Source organism: Micromys minutus, assembly GCF_963924665.1.
Source record: "Micromys minutus genome assembly, chromosome: 11".
Lineage (NCBI taxonomy): Eukaryota > Metazoa > Chordata > Mammalia > Rodentia > Muridae > Micromys > Micromys minutus.
Window position 1 is genome coordinate 46,738,721 of NC_137980.1, and position 25,542 is coordinate 46,764,262.

The following is a 25,542-nucleotide window of genomic DNA, read 5'->3' on the forward strand; positions in this document are numbered from 1 at the left end:
CTATTTCAGCTTCTGTACTTCTAAAAGCACCCTCATCTCTTAGCAATCAAAACAAAGAAAAAAAGGAAATACTTGCTGACTTTGGCTTTACCTTTTTTTTTTTTTTTTTAATAGTGTCTTAGGTTTTTTCCATGTTTGTACATGGGAGAGACCATGGGTGCCAGCATAAAACTTGACTGTGACTTTATGCAGCACTCATGAGCTTACCCAGACATGTGGGGAAGGAGATAGTGATACCCCAACCCCAGAGTCATGGTCACATTGTGAATATGATTGGCACTGCTGCCTGGCTAGCTGAGGGATACCTGTGACATGTTAGTTCTTCCTCTGCCTGACTCCATCACCTCACTTCAGGATGGGTGCAGTCTTCTTTCCCTGCCCACAGACCTGGAAGACAGATTCTTATGATCTAGCTAAGTCAGTGAGCAAAAGCCACATAGCTTTTGTAATTAGCATAACTATTGTTACTTAACCAGGCTTCTTTTCTCCAAATTCAAATGTTGTTTCTCCTCTTGAAGAGGAGTCTGGGCTCCTATAATTGCCTGCTTGAAGTGCTAACAAGGAGCATGTGGGCAAGACAGTTGAGTGGGTGGGTGGAGATCTCCTACCCTATAAGCAGCAAAAGGCAACTAGAGCACTCCACAGTAGGACACTGGGTCACTGAGGCATGGTGATACTAAAAATTGACTGCCTGGGCTGCATTGATAAGTGCTGGAGTTTCATCTGGCCTTGGAAAATGTGTATAAAAAAGGAGTAAGGAGAAGAATATACTGGGGCTAGGCAAGAAGCAATTGGTATGTCCAGTGAAGCCACTGAAATAAAATAAGAGCTAATAATTTTGCCTTTTAGCAAAAGATTAGTACATATTTCTAAAGGAGGCAAATAATGAATGTCGCAGGGTGTATTCTTCAGAAAGTTGCTGAGCAGATGGAATCCTCTCACCTGTCCTGACAGAGCTCTGACTGCTGTCTATATGTTGGGCAGAACAGCTGGGCTCCCCACTCCAGTCTTTCCTGGCAAGAGAAGACTGCCACTTTGGGCCCATGGGAGCTTTGCTTGCTAGAATGGTGGCAGAAACAACAGACGGTGGTGATGATGCTGGGGACTAAGAAGTAATAGCTCAAGCAAGTCCCTGAGAGTTTTTTCTGCTTGTCCCATCTGTAGTCATACATGCAGCAGGTATACTGTTGCAAGTAGCTTTGGCTACTCCACCTAAGCTCTAGGAATGAACTATACTTCCAGCCCCTACCTAGACTCCCTTAAATCCATAGATACAAAACAGACACAACAGTTGTTCTATTTCATCTTGCCTTAATGGCTCAATTGCTAGGCATTATTAATCCTGTAGCTGGCATGCCCTCCCCAATACTCAGCTCAACACCCTAAATCTGTCCTCAACTTTAGTTGCTCAGCAACCTTTAGTACCAGCTCAACACTCCCAATCTCCCACCTGTAGGTGCAGCCTTTGGCCACTTTGTCTGAGATCTCACATAGGGGGTCACCTTTTATTCTCAGAAGCATGGGAACTCACTTGCTTTTATGTACTTGCCTGTAGGGACCTGGAAGTTCCACCTATTCCTTCTGCCCAGCAATTGGTCCATGGTTTCTTTACTGATAGATCAAGAATCACTCGGGCAACTGGACCTTAGCATCAGAATCATCCCTACACCTCATCTTTTCTGTCCAAAAATAAATAAAATAAACTCTTCTCCCAGACATAAATTGAACAAATAACAATTGTGTAAATTACAAAGTATGATATACAAATGACACCCAGTCCATCATGTCTGTCCATTAGTTAGAGCGCTCTACCATCCATCTAACTTAAAGAATTAATCCTATCATGGGAATGTTTGGATTTTTAGCCTGTAATGCCACTGGGAAACTATGTCTTCTACTCTATAATCTCCTAATGATTAACAACTTGTGTTGTGATAAATATTAAATGGATGGCTTAACTTTTTATCAGACTCCACAATCTCACCCTATGGACTGTGTCCATACGTTCACTCCGTCTCCACACCACTTGGCACTCCAGACCACCTCTAAGAACTCAGGCATGGTTCACTCCACCATCTCTGTTGCTTCTGTCCTGGGTGGATACGACCACCCCAGCATGTTCCATTCCTCCACCGCCCAGCACAAACATGACTCCAAAGCCTGGAAGCTTTTCAAGCAGGTTTATGTATTAAATTCTCAATCCACAAACCCTCTACACAATAAGATTACATCCAATGGACAAAGATACAAACTGCCTCTCTATGGGAAATAAAAAGACCTATAGAATCCCTTTAAAATATTCCTATCTACTTATCACCAATTAAGTTCACCTGGATCTAGATCCTCCTTCTTCAGCTCCATCTTGATTCCTTCCAGCAATCTCCTTTCTGTCTTTTCCTCCACTTCTACTTCCCAACCATTTCCTACCTATCTCTTTACTGTCCAATCATGTATCACCTTAACATAAATCTACAACCTTGAGTTTGATTATGAGACTATAACTAGTCTTCAACCCTGTCAGAAATCTGAGAACAGCTTGAACATTACCTGGGTCTATAAAATGCACCAAACACAACTTCTCAAACTTAAACAATTATAGAGACAGCTGACTAACTGGACAGCCCCCTAATTTCTTATAACATTGGAACATCTGTCTTCAGCCTATAGACCTTTGCAAAGCAAGATTATGAAGGACTGCTTATCTTGTCTTGGCAGAGTTATCAGTTGACTATTCCACATAGTGTTTCTTTTTCCCCAGAAAGTATTTTGTCTGTAGATGAAATAGGCAATTTCTGCCCAGTGGCTATCTTCCCACAGCTGGAGCAACTACAGTGATGCTCAACCAAGAAGTAGGTGCTGTCAGGAGCAGACATGCCTCATTGTCAAATGATTAAATAACATTAGATGTCACATTCTGTGAATTTCTGATTTTTTGAAGACTATGTATATAAACCTTGGATACTTTTAGCTTTCTAATTGAAATATATCAAAAACACCTTCTTATAGTTAAATCTCAGAATCAAACATAACCATGAGTTTGCTATCTGGCCCTTAACTTGTGTTGCTTAATCATCTAAAAACAGTTTGTAATGGCAGTTACTAGAAGGACTGGGTCTAAGCTTTGTATTCTTAAATGAGTTGCATAGGTACAATGCCTATCTAAGAGCAACAAGATAAATCTCAAATTTTGTAACAATATCAGAAATTCACACTGATGAAAACCTTAAATCTATATCAAAATAAATTCTGTACCAATATAAGGAATTATAACTTCAACTTTGCATCAATTATAAAGATTTCAACCAATTAAGATTATGGCTACACTATCCATTCCATTTACTTCCTCCCTGCTCAAAATTATGACCATTCCCAATTTATCCCTTAAAATGACAGCATTATCTATAATTTGTAAAATAATTCTTACCAGACGTCCCAACCCAGGGGATTGGGCTGACAACTCTCCATAACTTCTTCCTGCTGAATAGGGTGACAAAAAAATTCTTTAAAGGCGTGGGGAAGGATAGGAAAATTAGTAAATTTGGTTAGACCTAAGAAGGCTAGGTTTAGCATCTGTTATCTGCTCTTTGCATATTTGGGAGGTTCAGAGCTTGACTGAAGCTCTGACTGGACCCGTCTGAAAGGTTGGATGAGGCAAGGTGATCTGAAATCTGTGGCTTTCCCTGCCAGAGGCTGGCATAGGCTGGTTCTTCCTCAGATGTTCCCTGCAGGTGCTTGTACACTGTGATAGGGAATAAAGACAAGAGGGCCTTCTCACCACAGTTTTCTCTATTTCCAGGAAAGCTTAGTGATTGACCGGCCACGTGTGCGGAAACAGACCAAACACTACAACTCGTTTGAGGAGGACGAACTTATGGAGTTCTCAGAGTTAGACAGTGACTCAGATGAAAGACCCACCAGGTCCAGGCGCCTCAGTGACAAAGCCAGGCGCTACCTCCGTGCTGAGTGCTTCCGAGTAGAGAAGAACCTGCTCATCTTTGGGTAGGTACTGGTTCTGCTTAGTGGGAAGGGGGTGCTGTTATCCCCCACTATCTTTTTAAATCCTTAAGATTTGTGCTGTGAACTTCTAACCCTTTGGGTACTAGCTAATGACATCTGCTGGAGCAAAAGAAAGCTGAGCTTTGTACCCAACATTTCCTTCATCACTTGATGCTGCAGAATGGACATACTGTGATCTGTTTAAGTACATGTCACAGCCAACCTGATAGCAGTTTGCTGCCTCAGACCAATTTTCTCTCCTATCCCGGAACGTATTATAAGGAATCAGCAACACATGTCGCAGTTAAGGTAGTTAAGGTTATGCAGTAGTCACTCCAGCTGCACTTTCTCAAGTCCAAACTTATTCTCTGCTCCCAGTATTACATAACAGTCTAGAATCCATATAAACCAGTGTGTATCACAGTGGAACAGTGTAGTCATAAAGTTCTCTTAGGCCTTCAAGACACAGCTTTGGGGGTAACTGATACACCTGTAAGAGGGTGAGGAATATCTTGTCTCTCTGATTCCTGCTATGGAGGGTATGTCAGTTTCTCTTTCTACAACACCTCTGTATTCTCACCATCAGCTGGGGCAGGTGGAAGGACATCCTGACTCACGGGCGATTCAAGTGGCCCCTGAATGAGAAGGACATGGAGATGATTTGCCGGGCCCTGCTGGTGTACTGTGTCAAGCATTACAAAGGGGATGAAAAAATCAAGAGTTTTATTTGGGAACTAATCACACCTTCTAAAGACGGACAAGTTCAGACCCTCCAGAACCACTCTGGTAAGAGAAGTAGCACTGCGGAGGTCTTCTGTTGGGTCACGAATGCTGGTGCTGTCTTGCTGTTCCCTAAGTTCATCAGGAATCCCCTGACTGGGGACTCACTGCTTGAGCTCTGTGGCTTGCCTTTTGTGTCTCACCCTTCTGTTCTTGTCACTTCTGACTTGTCTTTTAGTGTCGTACTTCTGTGCTTAGCCAAGCTTCCTCAGATCTCCTTCCTACTAGACAATAAGACCCAAAGGAATGGGCTGCATTATTCCTCCCTTGAGTCTTCAAGGGCGTTCATTAAATCTTCCTGACCACCTTAGATTTTGTGGACTTGAGGCAGAGTGTGTCCTCTGGAACCCACCATGCTATTTCTGTACCCAGCCCAGATTTAATGCCAATGTTGAAGCCCTATTGGCTCATTCATATGCCTCATTATCTCTCTATTTCAGGCTTGTCTGCTCCAGTCCCCAGAGGGAGGAAAGGAAAAAAGACAAAAAACCAGCTCTTGCTCCCAGAACTGAAGAATGCAGACTGGCTGGCCACCTGCAATCCTGAGGTGGTCTTACATGATGACGGATACAAGAAACACCTCAAGCAGCACTGTAATAAGTGAGTCATCCCTCCTATTTCCCAAAGTTGCCGTTTTCCAATACTCTAGGTTTCTGGGATACTCACAGAGAGATCTTTTCACACCCCCATACAAGGTCTGAAAAAAAGAAAAAGGATTTGGGTGTGAACTGTGTCTGTGTTCTCTTCACATCTTCCCTGCCTCCTTTAACAGTCTCCACTCCTACAATACATTCTGTACCCAGAGGCTTTTTATAACCCAACTTCCAAGCACCACAGGACATCCTCCCTCTGCTTCTGTTTATTAATTTGGTCGTGCTTTCTCAGTCGCAGGTTCCAGAGTATTGTATTAATATGTTCTTCTTTCATAGGGTGCTTTTGAGAGTCCGGATGCTGTACTACCTAAAAGCTGAAATACTGGGAGAAGCAGCTGATAAAGCATTTGAGGGCACTCCTGCCAGGTAAAACATTAACCATATAGTTTTCAGAGTTAAATAATTTATGTAAATTGTCTGCTGATAGATTGGCCAGATCCAGCCTGTTATTTCAGGAGACATGTTTCCACCTTGCCCAAGGCAGCTACCCAGATAGTAAACAGGTAAATAGAGAAGAAAGGCCTCTACTTTCTTCTCGGTCAGTCCCAGTCCTGTTTAGGCTTAATGTATAAATAACAATCATCCCAAAAAGGCCATTTCTCTTGTGGTACTGTGTAGTAAATTAGTAGGTCTCTGAAAAGCTAGGGCCTGAGAGCACTAACTTTTTTTCATGCAGGGAGTTGGGCCTGACAAAGAACAGTCAGGCTTACATCAGCCACAAGAATTCTGTGGGCAGTTGTTACATGCTACAGAGAAAACATCTATCCAGGTAGATGTTCTTCCATCTAAGATGAAGAAAGGCAGTGAACTAAGAATCCATGTGTTCCTCAGAACATGGACAGAAACTCAGTGGGGCTGCTGGTAATAGGCTTGCCAATCCTGGCATATGTCCCCGAGCATTGTGTTCATACTTTTGGTCAAAAACAATGCTATGCATGATTAATTTTGACCTAACAGACCACTTGGTTTCTAAAATACCCTCTTTATACCCGAGATTTCACCAGTGTAAACTCTGGGACAAGATAATTTAGATAATACTATTTTAAGGATTCAGTCATGCCTTAGTTCAGTCTTTTGGGGGAAATGTTGCCTTTCCATGACCAGTATATCAAAGACTTTTGCTCTGGTGCTTAACTAAAGATACATATCAAAACTACTTTAATATGCAAAACTATTTTACACAGAGTCACCTGAAGGTAGGTTCTCCTGAAGTCTGAAGAGGAGTCCAGGATTGAAACAGTTACATGAGCAACAAGAGATACTAGCTGCAACCTTCTGGGTTGTCTATTGTTACTTAAGCATTGAGCCAGGAATGTGGTTTCATGCAGGGTTCAGTAGCTTCTGTGTTCTGTCTGGATAGAAAGAACACTTGAGACCACACTCTTCTTTCCACAGAGAGCTAGATGTACTTCTGCCTGACATTGACTATGTGGAGATCCCAGTGGATTGGTGGGATGCTGAAGCTGATAAGTCCCTTCTCATTGGCGTGTTCAAGCACGGTATGTTTTTAAGAAATTGATATTTCCAGATCACTTACCCAGAATGCTTATTCTTTTTTTAATATTCATAATAATTAATTATTTATGTATATATCTTTTAAGAAATATAGAATTTAGCATAATATGCAATATAAGAGGTAGATCCAGTCTTGTTTTTTTTTTATTAATCATTTTATCTATTTACATTTCAAATGATATCCCCCTTCCCAGTTACCTCTCCACAACCCCCCCATCTTAACCCCCTCAAGCAATGTAGATGAGATTATACATACTCCTACAAATGCCCAACAGTTCCATTGTCTGATTGTGACAATTCTGAAAACCAATTTGTACAGCTGCCCATTTGGGAGTCTTGACCAGAAGAATGTGTGACTCGTAAGAGTTCTGTAATATATTGTAATAAACTTCAAAAGGGCCGCTGTGGTCACAAAGAATGAGCTCAATATTTTAGCCTCCTCTGTTGCCTATTTGTAGTTAGGGTGGGACTGCATCCATCACTGGGGTTGGGTTGTCAGATATGCATATTTCTGTGCATGTGACAGCCAGAGGCAGATGTTGGGTACCTTCTCTGTCACTCTACACCTATCCTCTTGAGACAGTTTCTATTACTAGACCAGGAGCTCATCATTTTACATCTAGGCTAGATGACCAGCAAGCCCAAAGGAACTTCCTATGTCCCCCACCCCAGTGCTGAGGGTATGGGCACATAGCCAGGCTTTGTTTGGTTATGTGGGTGTCAGATCTGAGTTTGTTCCCTCATGCTCACAGCAGCACTCTTTCCAACTGTATTAGTTACTTTTCTGTTGCCCCAGTACAATGCCCTGGTAAAAAGCAGCTTGGAAAGAGGCTAGTGTCTGGGAAGTACAGCCCATTGTGGTAGGTAGGTCATGACATCAGGAAAGTAAGGGAGGACTGGAAGTTAGGTATAACAGTAGATTTGGTTACCTTGGACAACCCTTGTCTTACAAGACTGCATGATATTCTATACTGCCTTCAGGAGATCCTAGACCTTCTCACCCCCAACCCTACCCCACCACCCCCAAAAAAACTTTTTTGTTAGATTCAGTAAATACCACACATCCTCTTGCTTTAAAGTACAATTTTGGTGGATATGGAGGTGGCTGATCTGGAAAGTGCCTGACACGCAAGCACAAGGACCTAAATTCGTATCCCCAGCACCCATATAAAAGCTAGGCGTGGTGGCATGCACCCGAAGCTTTGACACTGGGAACTGAGGAAAGTACAGAGAGGTGACCTGAGCTCCCCAATGAGCCACCCAAAGCAGTCACTGAGCTCTGGGTTCACTGCGACCTTGTCTCAAACATGAAGGAGAGCAGTAGAGGAGACCTTAATACCAACCTCTGGCTTCCACATGCTAACACATGAAGCATTTCTTTATTGTTTCATTGTGTTTAAAGTTCATCTTCTGGGTCAAAATATCCCTTTTGTTTACTTTAAGCATGATGAGGAGCAATTCCAAAGCCCTGGCCAATGTGTGTTGGTGTTTTGTGGAACTGGGTTTCTAACACCAGGCCACATCTCGTAACCCAGCAAACCGTCGCCATGGTGCACACAGTTCAGCACTAGTGTCCATCAGTCTCAGCTTCCTTTTCTGACTCACGAGGTACAGTTGGACTATATGAAAATAATCCCATTTGGAACATAAAGGGTGTCAGAGCTGTGGAATAGGAAGAAGAGGCTGTAAAAGTGACTCATGCTTCCCTTTGCTGTACGGAGCAGCAAACCAGTAAGAACTGTCTGGCCCCTGCTTCTGTTTACAAGCATGTTTACATGAATTGTAGCTTTAGTGAGAAACTGCTCAGAAATCTCAATGGTAGCTCCAGAATCTTCCTATTAGGACACCTCATAGGATCACGTTAATCCTAGATAAGCATTATTTTAAGTTTGTTTTGTCTTGGTTTTTACTGAATAAGGGAAACAAAGTGAATGTCTCAGACCAGGGGTAGATCTGGTGAGTCCTGGCCTGACTTCTGACTATCGTCATTGCCTGCGCAGGTTATGAGAGGTACAATGCCATGCGGGCGGATCCAGCACTCTGTTTTCTGGAGAAAGTCGGCATGCCTGATGAAAAGTCCCTTTCTGCAGAGCAGGGTGTTACAGATGGAACCTCAGACATTCCTGAAAGGTGAGAAGCCACGTAGGCCTACTCTGATGCCACATGCCTTGCCAACAACTTGTGTCCTAGTCAACATGCATCCAGGACTCTGTATCTTTATGTATTCATACTTTTCTGTTGCTGTGATGAAAGACCATGACCAAGAACATTACAGAAGAGCTTATATTGTCTTAATATTTCAAAGGAGAGTTGATAATAGATGGGTGGGGAAAGGAATAGCAGCAGGAGCAGGAAGCTGGTTGATCACATTTCATGGCTGCAGGAAGTGGAACCCTGCTGTAAATTCTCAAAGCCTATTCACGATGATGCACTTTCTCCACAAAAATGTTTTTCCTCTTAAAGCTTTCATAAACTCCCAAACTGGGGACCAAGTATCCAAAGATATGAGCCCGTGGAGACATCTTTCACTCAAACCACAAGTTAACCTCAGTGTCCCACATCTCCCTTATGCTTGTACTGTGCCCATGTCCTTCAAGTTGCTTCTTTGGGTTCATCCTACTATGCCTTAGACTTGTTCTTTGGACCAAATCCCAATTCCGATCCTTTTTGGATTGCCCAGGCAGATTATCCTGCCTAGTTTGTTAACCACAGTCATCTCATTCTGGTCAGAGGACTCTCAGGGGAATTTATATCTCTTCCCCCTGGCAAAAAATTCCACAGGCACAAGTACAGCCTTCCTGGGCATAGAGTTCCTCAGCCGATTGCCGGTTTTATTCCAGGATCATACAACCCCCAAGTAAGACAGACTCAAGAGCCACTGATAAGGTTGTGACAGTTCAGCATAGTGAAGGATAGTATGCAAGAAACATCTGAAAGCATTCTCTTTAACTCTTTTATTTATTGTTAGCATAATCTCAAAGTGTGACAAAAGTAACAGCTAAAACCTATAGATCTCTAAGATATAAATATTTTTAGAAAGTAGAATTTATCTCTTAGATGTGTGCTGTCAGCTTTAGCCAGATCTCCTCTGCTAAGGACAAGGTGCTTTGAATTGCCTAGAGCTGTTGTTAAACCTAGCCATGAGCGTGTGGCATTGCCTATAATCCCTGGTGAATCCTTTAGCTGTCATGATGTCCTCTTCCCCAAAGGCATTTTATTTTCTTTAGTCAGAATAATAAAAGCATATTTTGGGAGATGTTGACAAAGGCCTAGTGTGGCTGGTCATCCTGGTGTTCATTAAATTATCTGATTCAGGAAAAACATTCCCTGGTTCAGGTGCCTGCGTGTAGCTGAAAGCTTTTATATTTGTGGTGACTCCAGTGAAGCACCTAAGATAGAAGCCAAGCAGCTGACGCTTTGTTCCAGCTTAAGCGTTGAAGAATCATGAAAGACAAGCATCAGCAGTAGTTAAACTCTCGGGAGACATGAAGCAGCTAACCGAGTCACAAGTGTGATACCTGAGGGGACAAATACCTTCTTTCTCAGCAGTAGAGAGAGTTGTCTTCTAAGAAAGGACCTTGTGGGAGTAATCACTGTGCTTCGGGTGGGCACGTAATTAGCACAGTTGTAGTGTGGACTCGAGTTGTTCTCTCTCAGCTGTGTGTGCAGACAGCTCTTGATGGGCTGTAGTTACCTTTTTAGTGACAGTGTTATTGAACAGTCAGCCTCAAAGCATGCTTGAGTAGATTACAAGGCTGCAGCCTCATACATGTGAGGTCTCTGGAGAATGGAAATCGTTACCCACCTACATGATAACAGCCTTAGGTGGTAGTTTCTCTCATTCTTAGTATCTCTAAGGTTCTCTGAAAAGAAAAGAAAAATCTTAAGATTTTGAGTGCCTGTGAGAAAGATATCTATTAGCCTTCCCTTTAGATTTGGAGGGCTTTCTTACAAGCACCCTGGTAGTAACATAACTCCTAAGTGGTATATAATTACTTTTATTTAGAGGCAACATAGATAAAGAAGACAGTGCTGAGGACAAGTTAGATGGTCTCCAGAAGCAAACGGTGAGTCAGATGTGCTGCACTGGTGCTGCATGCTCTTTCCTGCTGAGAAAGAACTTCCTCATTTGGGGACGTGGGTTGGGCTGCTTCACTTACTCTGTATCACCCTTTATAACAGAAATTCCAAGCATACAAACTGGACTGCATTTGTATTCTAAACAGTTTTCTCAGATAGCTGCAGTGTAAGATACAATTGTAAAACACAGTACAAAGAAACCCTGTGTACTGTACCAAGTATCCCCCGGGGTAAGATCAGGTAAAATCGTTTAATATTCAGGATAGTGAGACCAACGGAGTCAAGTTCAGAACATTGCAGCGACTACACAAGTCTTGTCTCTATCTCCTAGTCATTTGTTCACTCCCTCCATCACGTGATTGGTCTTTTCTCCATTTTTATAACTTTGTCATAGTAAGAATGAAATTACCTGCTATGAACCTTTCACGGTTAAATTTTTTTTTTAATCATAATCTTAAAATCTATCCAGGTGGTTGTCTGTTCCAACCGTAGTTGGTTCCTTTTCTGTTTTTGTTGTAGGTTGGGGGCAGCGGTGGTTGCTGAATGTTATTCTATAACATGGCTAAGGCATTGTTTATATAACATACACTTGTTTGTTTAAGAAACTGCCACATTTGTTTCGGAGTAGCTGTGCCTCCACTTTGGCTACCCACTGGCAGTAAATAAGTGATCTGTTTTCTATGCTCATGCATTTATGTTGTCACTGTGTTCTGTGGACCCACCTGCTGCTTGTGTAGCAATACCTCCCGTGTTGACCGCTGTTCTGGGACCACTTCTCTGCTCCACACAGTACAGGTTCGTGTGTGTCCTCTGCGTGTGCTCTCCTGTCATTGTGCTGCCCTAGAGGCTCTGGTAGATTCCAGATGCTAGTCCTGGGCTTTTGCAGTTGTCTTTTGATTTTTGATTTTTTTTGAGACAGGGTTTCTGTGTGCAGCCCTGGCTATCCAGAAACTCACTCTGTAGACCAGGCTGGTGTTGAAGTCAGGACTCTCTGTCTCCTGAGTGCTGGGATCAAAGATGTGCACAACCATTGCCCGGCCAGATACTCATCCTCTTATCAGATAGGTGGTTGGCATATATTTCCTCTCATCTTGTAGTTTTGTCCTTTCCATGTTGTCTTTAATGTGGCAAGAGTTTTTAATTTGAAGAAATGAGTTTCTCACATTTGCTTTTATGGGTTGTATTTATGGTACCAGGTCTAAGAGCTCTTGTTACCTGACAGCCTAAAGTCTCTTCCACCCTCCCCACATTTTATAGTTTTATGATTCATTTTACGTTAGTTCTAATTTAAATAATGAAAATTAGATCAAGGGTTTTTTTTAGCCTGTTTTATCCTGTTGATCCACAAATACTCTTAACCTTAACAGATTATTTTTGCACCTTTGAAAAACTCCAGTTGGCATGTTTTGAGGCTTCATTGCTGGGTTCTGTCCTGTCAGCAAGCAGTACAGAGTCTAAATTGTAGCCATGGCTTAAGTCTTAAAATCGTATCAACCAATCACTTCCCACTCTATTCTTTTTCAAAATTACTTGATCTTTACTTACTCTGTACTTATTTTCTATGTAACTATGTAAAATTGTCATGTAAAATTTCTATGCAAAGTTATCTAGACAGATAACATGGCTCAGCAAGTAAGGGTTCTTGCTATCAAAACTAAGTTTATAGTTAAACTATAAACTTAAACCCTGTGACCACATAATAGAGAGAACTGACTCCTACAAGTTGTCCTCTGACTTCAACATGTACACACTCACTAAATAAACATGTAACTAATAAAAGTTTCTCTATCTTCAGAGACTTGCTGAAGTTTTAGTAAGAGTTACATAAACCTTTTTATTACTAAGGAGAACTAAAGTTGTAATAATGTTGCCGACCATCATCATTTCTTTATTTTACTTTCTGTTTAGTTCAGGACGTAATTCATTTCATTGTTTCTTCTAGCAAGTGCTATTGTGATCTCATTTCCTTTCCCGTGTTCCTTACCATTGCAGAAATCCAGTGCATATGCTATGCCTGCTCTGCCCCCTTCGCTGTTTTTGGGCTTGCTTACCCTTTCTAGGCCATTTTTTTATGGGTTTCTTTGGATTTTTGTTGTTGTTGTCATCTGCAAATACAAAGTTAAAATTCTTCTTTTCTGGTCTAAATTTTAAAACTTTCAAGGCCAGCTTGGCTCAGCATAGGGGTGGAGCGTGGCACAGAGCAAGCATGCACCGCAGTGCCAGGACTCTCCCCAGATGGAGGGGGTGGGACGAGTTCATCTGCTGTGGTGGTTCTGCTTGTGCTTCCCACTGCCATGTACTCTACCATCAAGAAGGAGTTGGCAGCCATGGTACTTGGAAATTCTAAATGAATCCATGACTATTCTCATAGAGTGGCCAAGTTTCCAGGAAACAATTGAAACAGATGCAGATGTAAGCCCATCTGATCACAGTTGTGTTAAACTGCAGAGTACTGAAAATGATTGTATCAGTGCCAGCTTAGTTGACATAGAAGAGGCACAAAGAAGTTACATTTTAACACAGGCCCACTTCCTAACACATGCTGCCACTTCTGGTACATGATGTGACAGCAAAAGACCACAGCAGTTGTCATGCTAAACCGAACTGTAGAGAGAGAACCAGTTAAATGTGCATAGTACTGGCCAACGGATGACCAAGAGATGGTGTTTAAGGAAACAGGATTCAGTGTGAAGCTCTTATCTGAACATGTGAAATCATATCATACAGTGCATCTACTACGGTTAGAAAATATCAATAGCGGTGAGACCAGAACCACATCTCACCTTCATTATACCACCTGGCCAGATTTTGGAGTTCCAGAGTCACCAGCTTCATTCCTAAACTTCCTGTTTAAAGTTAGAGAATCTGGCTCCTTGAACCCTGACCATGGGCCTGCAGTGATCCATTGCAGTGCAGGCAGCGGGCGCTCTGGCCTTCTCTCTTGTAGATACCTGTCTTACTCTGATAGGAAAAGGAGAAATTGTTAATGTGGAACAAGTATTACTGAATATGAGAAAGTATTGGATGGGACTTATTCAGACACCAGACCAGCTCAGATTTTCCTACATGGCCATAATAGAAGGAGCAAAGTACACAAAAGGAGATTCAAATATACAGAAATGGTAGAAAAAACATCCTAAAGAAGATTTATCTCCTAGTTAATGATCATTCACAAAAAAGAACGATGACTGAGAAGTACAGTGGGAAGAGAATAGGTTCAGAAGATGAAAAGTTAACAGGACTTTCTTCTAAGGTGTAAGATACTGTGGAAGAGAGCAGCGAGAGTTTTCTCCGGAAACGCATCCGAGAGGATAGAAAAGCTATGACAGCTCAGAAGGTGCAGCAGATGAGAGAGAGGCCAAATGAAACTGAACAGAAAAAGGTGGTTATATTGGCAACCTATTCTCACTAAGATGGGGTTTGTGTCCATCATTTTGGTTGGTGCTTTGGTTGGCTGGACACTGCTTTTTCAGTAAAATGTCCAATAAACAGTTTTACCCAGCATCTTTCTGCACTAGTAGCTAACAGTGGTGCATTAATCTCAAGGGTTTGTTAGAGAATGCCTCATACTCCAGAAACATTGCTCTAGAGTAGACATCAACCAGTCACAAGTCCACCATCTCAGGACTCATTACTGCAGGTTCCTCTGAGACCCAGACTGTCTATGGCTCAAAATAAAGACAAACATGCTTGTTGTAAACTGTTGTGTCTTACAGCTGTGTTCACACCAGTATATTGAGAGATCCTTTATCACAAAGATTGGCTCTTGGAGGCTTTCGGCACTTGATATAAGCAATAAACATTGTGGGTTTTTTCTTAGATTATGGTACTGGCTGAAAGTTTTAGTACTTTATTGAGTAATATTGGTGGAATAAATATTCTTGTGGTAGCTATTAGGATTAAGACATTTATCAAAATAATATTAATTAGGGATTGAAGAGGTGACTCCTCATTTAAAAGCACTTGATCTCATAGATGTGGGTTCAAGTCCCAGCATCCACATGGTGACTCATAACTATCCATAACTCCAGCTCCAGGGGACCAGGCACTCATACGGTTCATATGCACACATGCAGACAAGACATTCAAAAGCATAAAATAAGTAAATATTTTTAATTCTTATTACAAAAATAATAATTATAGATTATTTTTATAGATCTCCTTAGCAAAGACAAAGGGCATTTCCATAATTCTAGTTCCTAAGTTTTTATCATAAATAAATGTTGAATTTTGTCATATGCTATTTTTCCTGTTAGATAAAAGTAGCTTTCGGGATTTTGTTTGTTTGTTTATTTCTTATTTGGCCTATTAATAAAGTGAGCTTCCATGATTAGTTGACAAATACTAAACCAAACATGCAGCACTCATATAAGCTGTCTGGCCTCCTGGCGTGTGTGTGTGCGTGCGCGCGCACACACAATAGCTTCTCAGAGAGGGTGAAGGTTCATCACACAAACACACACACACACACCATTCTAGTCTCCACCCCCAACCCCTGTTCTATGTTTAGAGTGTTGACTGGCTTGATGGTATTCAGGCAACCACGTCAGCTTTGACTTCATGAGACCAGCAGACCTGTTGTGTCTAGACCCTAATTTGTTTACATTTCTAATCATAAATCATCTCCAGCTCTTTGCTACTGTGGTGTCTTCAAGAACACACACTAGTCATTCTCTCTAACATGACCGTTCAGAGATCCAAGGTTGGAAGGGGCTATGGGAGTGATACGGTCTGTTCCTCCTGTCCTCTCTGTTCTAACATCTGTGATACTTTTGGTCAGTAAACAGTTGCCAACTACAAGGTTTGAGGTTCAGAAGTTGGGTTTTATGAACCACACACAGTTTTCATTTGTGGGGGCTGGAGAGGTGGCTCAATGGTTAAGAGCACACATTGTGGGAATTGAACAACCATGTCATGGCTCACAACTGTCTGAAATGGGATCTGATGCCCTCTTCTGATATATCTGACTACAGTAACAGTGTACTCATACATAAAATAAATCTTACAGAGAGAGAGAGAATATGAATATTTGTGTTTGAAGGTCTCAAACCCAAAATTGTCAACAGTCTTTATCACTCCTGTATGCATGTTGGGAAGGTAACATCTCTGTTAACAAAGGGAACAATAAGTAATGAAACAGCTTTTGTTAGCACAGTGCCTTTGGCTGGTGCTGCCTTTGTTGTGCTGCAGTTTCACTGCCAGTGTCTAGGCTGGATCTCGGTTGCTTTCTAAAATAGGAAGGCTGTGATAGGATGAAATTGTGGCCAATGGGAGATCAGGGAGGAGGAGGAAAAACTTGTATGAACATTTTATGACTTCAATGGTCAAATCCTACTGTAAGGAACTGTTAGTCAGGAACTGAATAAGACTCCCATGTCTTGTGGGTTAAGGGGTTGAAGATACTCTAAACTCAGTATTTGTATGTAAATTTTGTTCATACTTACAAACAGGCATCATTGTACGGAATTAGAGCACATAGTCTCAGTCAGCTGCTTAAGTCCTAACCAAACTAAAGGACACAAGAGCAGCATCTCCTGCTCACATTCTTCTAGATCCTGCAGGCTCCATAATGAATCACCTGAGCTTTATCACATTTGTTTTTATTTCTACTTTGCACACAAAGTTTATGTAAAAGTAGAGTGCTTGTTTTTTTTTTTTTTAACAAAATAAAAATACGAGCAGCGTCTTTTTGACTCTGCCTTCAGACCTTTTATTGCCTATATACAGAGACCCTTGTGTTCTACAGACTCCTTTACTCCTTTGGTGTCTAGCTCGAGAGTCACCTCTTAGGCCTGTCCCAGCAGCTCCTAGTTGATGTTCTGTGTTGCTCATGGTACTGCAGGCACAGCCACTGTTTGCTATTCCCTCTCTCCCAGCAGACAGAGTCCCCGGAGCTAACACTTCTGATCTTTCCACTATTAAAGTCCTGGAACCTACATTTACAGGATACTTGTTATTTGGCCAAGCACTGTGTTGACACTTGGATAAGGGCATAGAAGAAATCCCTGAATCTACAGATCCCATTGAGTCTGCACTGCTGATGCCACCTCAACCAAGACAAAATCTGGGAGACAGCCAGGCCCGGAGGGGCAGCCATGAACAGAGACTAGGTCTTCTAGTTTTTAATAAAAAAAATCCCTCACCCCTCAGTAGGGAAGCACCATGGATGTAGCAGTGCCACTTTCTGCTGCTGTAGGACTTTGGAGAGAGCACAGCACGTGTTCACTCATCAGTATAGCTACATAGGAATTACAGCTCCTCAGTAGTCACTTCTGAATCTGAATTTCATCCTCACCATTGATAACTATTTTAACAACGGCCCCACTCCACATTTTCCAACTGTCTAAAATCAGTTGTTAACACTAAGTTTCTAAAAATTCTTACACAGTACTAACTACAGCCTGTGCAGCAATTTCCCTAGACTCAGTAGACCACAGTGCTGTTCCTGCTGTTGGTAATCCTCTGGAGCCTCCGTAAGAGCATATGCTCCAGGTAAAGGAGAAATGCTAAGTGACTGTTAATATTCCCTCTCTCCTGGCTACCAGCTGTTAATGCATTTGCTTTGTGCCTGCATGTAGATTACTCATTATACTCCACACCCACCCTCTAGTAAGCTGAGTATTATTTTCGTTTTTACAAAGAAGAAACACACCTTAGAGAGAAGGAGGCATCTTGCCCAAAGTCAAAGAACAGAGGCTTTTGTTCTCAGGATGGAGAAATTGTGTTGTCTGTCCCTTGTCATCAGCATTCTGGACCCCTTACCCAAAGTCAACTCCTACTTCTAAGATGAACATGTTTTTCCCATGTAAGCAGAAACTGGTGTTTCATGTTAAAGCTGTGAGATCAGCTGTAAGGCCTTCTGTGTACCAACAACTATTGGCTTCCTGTGCATCAAACTCACATCATCTGGTTACTTGACCACGCTCCGTCATTCTGTTGAGGAAAAATGCTTTACAATAGATGGGCTACAGAAAAAGCACTTATTAATACCAAAAACTTTACTACATGAGTGTTTACTCAAGGATTAGTCACATTTGCTAAATGCATCAGCAGAATTGCTGGATAGACTGGAGGAGAAAACTGTGCTGACCTCACACCACACTGGGAGCTGTAGCTGTGGGCAAGCGCTTGTCAGCTGCCATTGTGGTTTGAGAGGGAGCTTGGCACTCCGCTTCATAGGCTGGTGCACTCTCCCACCCATGCTGATTATGCTGTAGAATATTTCCCCTGCCAGTATCCATACTTAAAATGTCAGCATTCAGTGTACCTCACAAATGTTCTGGCCACATCTAAAAAGGCTCTTTTAGGCTGGAAGACATACAAAACGTAGTTGAGTTTTGTTTTGCTCACCTGCCTAAAGAGTAGGATGAGGTGGCACTTTTTGATGCCATTTCAAAATGGCGTCATAGTTCCTCAGGTTTCCGCTCTGTTACATAGCAGGAAATAGTTCTGGACAGTAGAAGGCAACTTAGCTAGTGCTCCTCAGTCCTCAGTATCTTTTCACTCTCCAAAGCCAATTTTATCTGGAACTCTCTTGGTGCTCTTTTTTAGATAACTTGGTCCTCAAATCAGATTACCTGTGTTTGAAGTCCATGTTTTTAGCCTGAGACCCTAAGTGACTCACTGAGCCTCCTGGGGCAGTTTTCTGGATCTGTGAGACACAGATAGTGATAGTTCTGTCTCCAGAGATAGTTGGGATAACCAGAGGAGCCATGTGAAGGGTTTGTCCCTCTTTCCTCCCCACCCCATTCTACACAGGAGACGTACATGTTCAGGAAATGGACTTCTTTCTCTGCATCCTCTCTTCTCTCTTTAGGGTTTCTGATCCTGGGTCCATTCTTCAGGGCCTAAAAGAATGTTTTGCGTTTTAATCATTGAAAGCTGTACGTGTCTAACCACTTTCACTGTGTCAGCACCTGTCTCCTGTCCAGGAGGTGGCAAGTGCTTTCAGTAAATATCAGTAGTGAATATTCTAGACAAGGGGCCACTTCACTCACTGCCACAGTCTTTCTGTTTCATATCCTCTTACAAGTAGAACAGTCTTAACTTGGACATTTCCTTTCCTTGTCCCAAATCATCATTTGTAAAGAACATCTGTAAAGTTTTGAGACAGGACAGTGCTAATAAAGCGAGTTTTATTAATGCACTGACATAAAGAATTTTGTACTTCTGCTCTTACTCCAGATTTGTTTGGAGCGTCAAGTCTTAAGTTTCTAGGGTTTACACCATCAGGGCCCATGTCTGGAACAGTCATGTTTTATAAAAAATAGTGTCCATTTCCATAATGAACAGTAGCCTGACCCCTTTTCACAGTGAAAAACAGAAATTCTCTTTGGGAGATGACAGTGTTAAGTTGAAGTGGTGGTAGCAAAATAGATGTTTAAATGCACAGCTAAAATAGAAATGCTGAAAAAACATAATTGACTTTCCCATCCCTTAACCTGATCCTCTGTGGGAAGAAGCTCTGGGGGCGTGGGGGTGGAGCATGTGAGAGGAATTGTGTAAGTGAGCCATGGTTACGGGGCCTGTATGGCGTCCAGAGGCTTTTCTGTGCATGCATAGTCCTTGCAGCAGGGCCTTTCTCAGTGGTTTCTTCTGGGCTGCAGTTTCGCTGATGCAATGGCTTCATTTATCCCTAGGCGAGTCCCAGTGATGGAAGTGATGGCATTTTTGGTGAAAAGAAGGATGACAGCCAGGCAGGTGAGACTGTGTCCTGCAGGCAAAGAAAAGTAAGGTCCCAGTTTGTAGTTACTGTGGAGTATATATAAATCAATGCTATCTTTAAGGAGACTTAAAGTAAGTTGACCTGTATTAAGCTTCCCTAGAGTGACACATGTCTCTGAGTTTCTCCACTTAATAACAGATGCAAAAGTTAAACAAGTGCTGTCTTCAGGACGGACTCTGACCAGTAAAGAAGGGACTGTAATCTCACTGGTGTGGGGTGTTTTGTATCTCAGTTCAGACTTGACTGGAGCTTTGGTAGTTGGAAGGGTCAGCTGCATAGAAGCCATGACTGTTTGTGAAGAAGGCAACAGAATTTTGCTCTTTCCTTTTTATAAAGTGACTCTGCCCTCCAGAAAGAGGTGTGTATCTGAACAAGAACAGCACTGACCACAGTGTAAAGCTGTTTTTAAAGCAAAATTGTTGCCTTTCCCACTAGCCTCACTCCTGACTGATGTTAAAGCAGCTGTTTTAAATCACTAAGCCTGCTTTCTTTGTATTTAAACAAACAAGGAAAGACCCTCTGTTGCATTTGCATGTGTAAATACTAATGTCCTCACTGATGTTTGAAGCCCAGGATGGCTCCGACCCAGACAAATCACCCTGGCCAGTTTCCTCTGCCCTCACTGCTCGACTCAGGCGTCTGGTCACCATTTACCAGCGCTGCAACCGAAAGGAGCTGTGCAGACCTGAAATCCTAGGCCCAGGTAACCAAGGATACTGGGTTCAGGAGGACGTGTTCAGGAGAACTTCAGACATGGACCTCATCAACAAGGAAACCCAAAAAAGGTAACAGCCAGAGCAAGAAAGCTAGCTGCTTTAGTAACTAAGTAAAGGGGACAAAGGAAAGGCTAATAGCTGGAAGTACATGGGTTTGTCCCAGGTGACAGATTGTCTTTAGAATTTCTTGACCACAACCTCCAGTGGTGAGTGGGGAAGCAAATAGATATAGAACCCTCTGTGCATAATGCCTAGATGTAAGACTTTCTAACTTGTATTATTCCAGAAGTCAGACCCCAGTTTCTGGGAATGTAGCTTTAAAATACCACACTGATAAATGTCATACCATTTCAATTCCCTAATGCTTGTAACAACAAGAGGAACAGTGTGTGTTGAAGCTGTCCTGCTGTAATCTCGTCTTTATCAAGATTTTGAGATCAATAAATACATAAAAATCCAAACCCAGAAAGAAAATTTATACTACTCATAGCTACTTGATCATATGAGAATTAAGCTAAAAGGCTGCCATAGGCCAGCAAGGCTAGGAGTGAACACAGCAGAACTGCAGTTCTCAGTCTTTAGATTGGTTTTCTTCTGAGGCAGAATCCAGCAAATTAAAGACAGAGAATTTAATATTTTTTCTCTGTGATCCCTCTGACAGTACAGAATTTGAAATGCATCTGACACAGCCACAGATCCCCTTCCCGTTTTTCATTCTTCCTCTGATTCCTCATCCCAACCTGTGTTCCCAGCTGGGGTGGTACACTACACCCAAGAACCCATCATAAAGACTGGTAATGGGAACTTACCTGTTTTCTAAATACTGTCTTAATCCTATTGAGGATCTTTGTGTCCCAGAGAAGGTGATTGACATAAGCCACCACCCACAGAGCATTTGCCTTCTTAGTAGGAGAGGTTGAATGTGACAGGACAGAAAGACCCTAGAGACAGAGACTTCTTTATCATGAGGGAAAGGCAAAATACAGTAGCTAGTATTTTCAATATTTTAGCCTTTCTCTCCTACAATTTAACTTGATAATTCCTAAAATTGATGACCAAGAGATAGAATAGTCTACATACCTGACTTTGAAAAAGAGAGATCAGTACCAGAAGGAGGAGCTAAAGATTTGAAAGTAGTTCCCTCTTTGGGAGTAGGTGACTTAAAGATAGACAATAAGATACACAAGCTAGCTTACCTGCTCTCTGGATTTTACAGGCTCCTACAGTATGTACTTTTAATAAATAGCTTTCTTAATAAAGTGTAAGCCAAGCTTAGTAATACAGACTTGTAATCTCAGCACTCAAGAAGAAGATACAGGCAGATCTTGAATTCAAGACTAGCTTGGGTCCCAGGGTCACACCAAGATCCTGTTTCTAAAGGTACAAACAGCTCACCCTTCTTCTGATTAACTCTCAGGTGGACTAGAAGAGAGCAAGCCGACTTCTACAGAACAGTGTCTTCCTTTGGTGTTGTATATGACCAAGAAAAGAAAGCCTTTGACTGGACACAGTTCCGTGTCATTTCTCGTTTGGAGAAGAAGTCAGATGAGAGCCTGGAGCACTATTTTTATAGTTTTGTAGCCATGTGTCGGAATGTGTGCCGTCTTCCTACGTGGAAAGATGATGGTGAGAAAACTCTTGTCACTATAACACAGGGAGGTGGGACGAGAACATACTAAGTTTACATTGCAGAAGTACTATAGCTGAGCTACAAAAGTGGACTCCAACTGAAGAGTTCTGAGAAAGATGGGCAGATTGTTGGAGGTCTATGAAAGTTGAAATGTAGTTAAAACCTCACAGCAGTATTAATAGATTGACATTAACTATGCTTTCCAAAGTATAGGGAGTTTTGTTTTGTTTTTTAAGATAGAGATCTAGGAGCTGGAGAAATGGTTTTAACAATTAAGGTCACTTGTTGCTCTTGGAGAGGACCTGAGTTCAGTTCCCAACACCAGCATGGTTGCTCACAACCATCTGTAACTCTAGTTTCAGGAGCTCTGACACCCACTTCAGACCTCTGATGGCACCAAGCATGCACCAAGTGGTGCACATTCATAATGCTCATACACATAAACTAATTACAACTTCTTTAAAAAAAAAAAAAAAACTAAGTATTTTCTGCATATTAGCTTAGATAAAGTAAGTGCTGTCATTTAAATGTCTCCTGATCCAGTAAGCAACCCTTCTTCCTGGCTGGAATTTAACACAACTTCCCCCTTGTTCTCCTTTCAGCCTCATATGTTTGGTTAAATTGTACTGGGCCGTGTTGCCACATTTTAGGAAACCAGAAACAAGCATTGAGCCTCTTGGCCCAAAATGTGGCTTTGTTCATTGGAGTCAAGGAGCTAATTTGGACCCTAAAGTCATCTTGATGAGATTTAATTTAACTTCTGTTTTGCTACTTATCAAATGGGTTTATATGTTAAATTCTCAATCCACAAACCCTCAATACACAACCAGTAGACAAAGATATAAACTGCCCATCCAGATAAAGATAAATTAGACCCATAGGAACCCTTAGAAATAAACATTATAATCTTATCAAGCAAGAGAAGCATGCACATCTGATTCTATCTCCTCCCGCTTCCTCTCCAGCTCCTCCAGCCTCTTTTCCCCACCTACCTCTCCACTGCGTAACCATGTATTGCCTTAACATCAACCCACATATCACCCTTTCTGTTTACTTAAAAAAATTTTTTTACCTTTAAATGTAAGATGTGTCCAACTATTACCACTTGAAAATACTCTAAATGACTTTGTTTTCTGAAAGTTAATTAGCTTGAGTAGGCTTAAAAACTAAATTAGTTTTCAACTATGTCAGAAATCTGAGAGTGGCCAAATATCTAAAGACATAGGAAGCCTAACACAGCTTCTAGAGCTGCAACAGGTTGTAGAGACAAATCTCCACTAGCAGACCCCTGTTAGCAAGTCTTCAGACTTCTGGCCCAAGATCACTGACAGACTTTGACACGCAAAAATCTTGAAGGGCTGATAATTTTGGCTCAGCAAAGACTATCGGTCGACTATTCTGCATAATGTGTCCATTTCTGGACAGTATTAGTCTGTAGAAGAAATAGGCAGTGTTTGCCCAGTGGCTGCCTAGCCATAGAGTATACCTCACGTGGAAGTAGAGATGCTCAATTTCTTCATTAAATCTACCAAAGGGGAACTGAAGGAGCAGATATTCTTCAACAAAAGATAAATAACATTAAATATCATAAGATAGGAGTTTCTGACATTTTTGAAAACCATCTAACTACAAAAAGCATTTCTGAACTTTCAAGACTTGATTACTCTTGGCCATTTTTAATTGCAATATCTCAAAAACACCCTTTTAATTGCCTCAGAACCATGAGTTTGCTATCCAGCCCTTAACTAGTATTATTTAATCAACTAAAAACAGTGTATAATAGCACTTATAGGACTGGGTCTAAGCCTTGCATTCCCAAATGTGTTGTATAAGTACAATACCTATATGAAAGCAAACAATAATAATCTCAATTTTAAATCAATAAGAAATACCAATGAAAATCTTAAATCTGTATCAAATAAATTTTATACCACTGTAAAGATTATAACTTAAACTTTATATCAATTAAAAGATTTCTACCAATGTAAGATATGACCTTAGCTTAGTTACCAAATGAAGATTGTGGTCATATAATTCAGTCTGGCTAATTCCTTTCTGTTAAATTATGACCATTTCTAAATTCCTTATATAAACAAAGAATGCCCACCTTCACGCCCCAAAGTCCAGGGAATCAGGGCGATGACTCTTCATATCTTCTTCAAGCTGAATATGGGCGCTGAGAATCTAGAATGGGGGAGGAGATGGGAAAGCTGGCTAGACCTCAAGAAAGAAGTCCGCACCAATGTTTGTTGTAGTCTCTGAGATCAGGAATCTAAGCAGGCCAGTTTAGCATTCTGGTGACAAGCTTCACCATAGCTGAACATTCTGCAACATAAAAAACTCAAAAGAAAACATTTTAGTATCAAGATATATTTTGTTTGATCCTCTTGAATTTAGTTTTTCAGGAGGTCTCCCTCTATCAAATCTGATCCATATACCTCTGGAAGGTACACAGACCTGAATCACACTTTTTAAAAACACAAAGACAAAACCTTTCTCTGAAAGTAGTGTGTCTCTTAGTTGGCAACTAGAATATCTTGTATCTTGTATTCTTTCCCAGAGGAAATAATATAACCACAAAACTCAACCTCATACTCATTTTGAAATTTAAAACAATATAAAACAAATGAATAAACAAAAAAAACTATGATCTTATTCTTAGGCCTCTTATAATCTGTCACGTCAAGAAATCAACTCAAATTCCCAAGGGTCCCACAGTAAGAAAATATGAGCCTCTTGTGGCAATTTTAAAACCCTCACTAGCCTACATCTAAGGAGCCATATGGCCTTAGCGGGGTAATTCACAAAACAAACTAACACCTACTATCAATTTCAATATCAATAAGTAAGCAATTTGAAAAATCAAGACCTTATCCTAAAGTATTTTGATCTGTCCAGCTCAACCTGGAGCGTCAGGTCTTCATTTATTAATAACTTCCCTAATATGTGTCTGCATTCACTCTGCCTCGTGTACAGACTAATATCTTAGTTCCAAACGGTGGGTGAAAATTCCCACGTGATTTGGGTAAACTCTGTACTCTCTTCTGACCAAAAAAAAAAAAAACTTGATCATTAATTCTTTATACTAGAGCTGCTCTAGTGCAGAGCCAGGCACCTGGATGCTGTCATGAGATCTATAAGGTGCCCCTCCACTCAGTTCGCTTCCCAGACGATTTATTTTGCCCATCCACCTCAGCCATTGTTTACACACACTGTCCTCCACAGCCCAGTAAAACCATGACTCATAACCATCAACTTATCAAACAGGTTTATATGTTAAATTCTCAATCCACAAACTCTCTACACAATAAGCTCACAACCAGCAGACAAAGATAAATTGCCCATCCAGATAAGATAAATTAGACCCATAGAAACCCTTAGAAATAATCATAAGAACCTTATCAAGCTACAGATGAGCAAAGAGAAACATACACATCTGCTTCTATC

General features: G+C 41.4%; 1 protein-coding gene and 1 pseudogene across 2 annotated transcripts in view; both read left to right on the forward strand.

Annotated features, from left to right (window-relative positions):
• CHD6 (chromodomain helicase DNA binding protein 6) overlaps nucleotides 1-25,542 on the forward strand; it is an 83,718-nt gene that overhangs the window by 39,047 nt on the left and 19,129 nt on the right. Inside the window, exons 16-25 of the mRNA XM_080925641.1 lie at nucleotides 3,797-3,999; nucleotides 4,583-4,782; nucleotides 5,217-5,376; nucleotides 5,706-5,795; nucleotides 6,825-6,928; nucleotides 8,945-9,074; nucleotides 10,951-11,011; nucleotides 19,664-19,724; nucleotides 20,318-20,534; nucleotides 21,883-22,091. Coding sequence (XP_080781767.1) covers nucleotides 3,797-3,999; nucleotides 4,583-4,782; nucleotides 5,217-5,376; nucleotides 5,706-5,795; nucleotides 6,825-6,928; nucleotides 8,945-9,074; nucleotides 10,951-11,011; nucleotides 19,664-19,724; nucleotides 20,318-20,534; nucleotides 21,883-22,091 — 1,435 coding nt within the window. The remainder of the gene's footprint in view (nucleotides 1-3,796; nucleotides 4,000-4,582; nucleotides 4,783-5,216; nucleotides 5,377-5,705; nucleotides 5,796-6,824; nucleotides 6,929-8,944; nucleotides 9,075-10,950; nucleotides 11,012-19,663; nucleotides 19,725-20,317; nucleotides 20,535-21,882; nucleotides 22,092-25,542) is intronic.
• Nucleotides 13,260-14,500, forward strand: LOC308427066 (tyrosine-protein phosphatase non-receptor type 2-like; annotated as a pseudogene). The gene has a single exon. The product of its transcript is annotated as a tyrosine-protein phosphatase non-receptor type 2-like (transcript).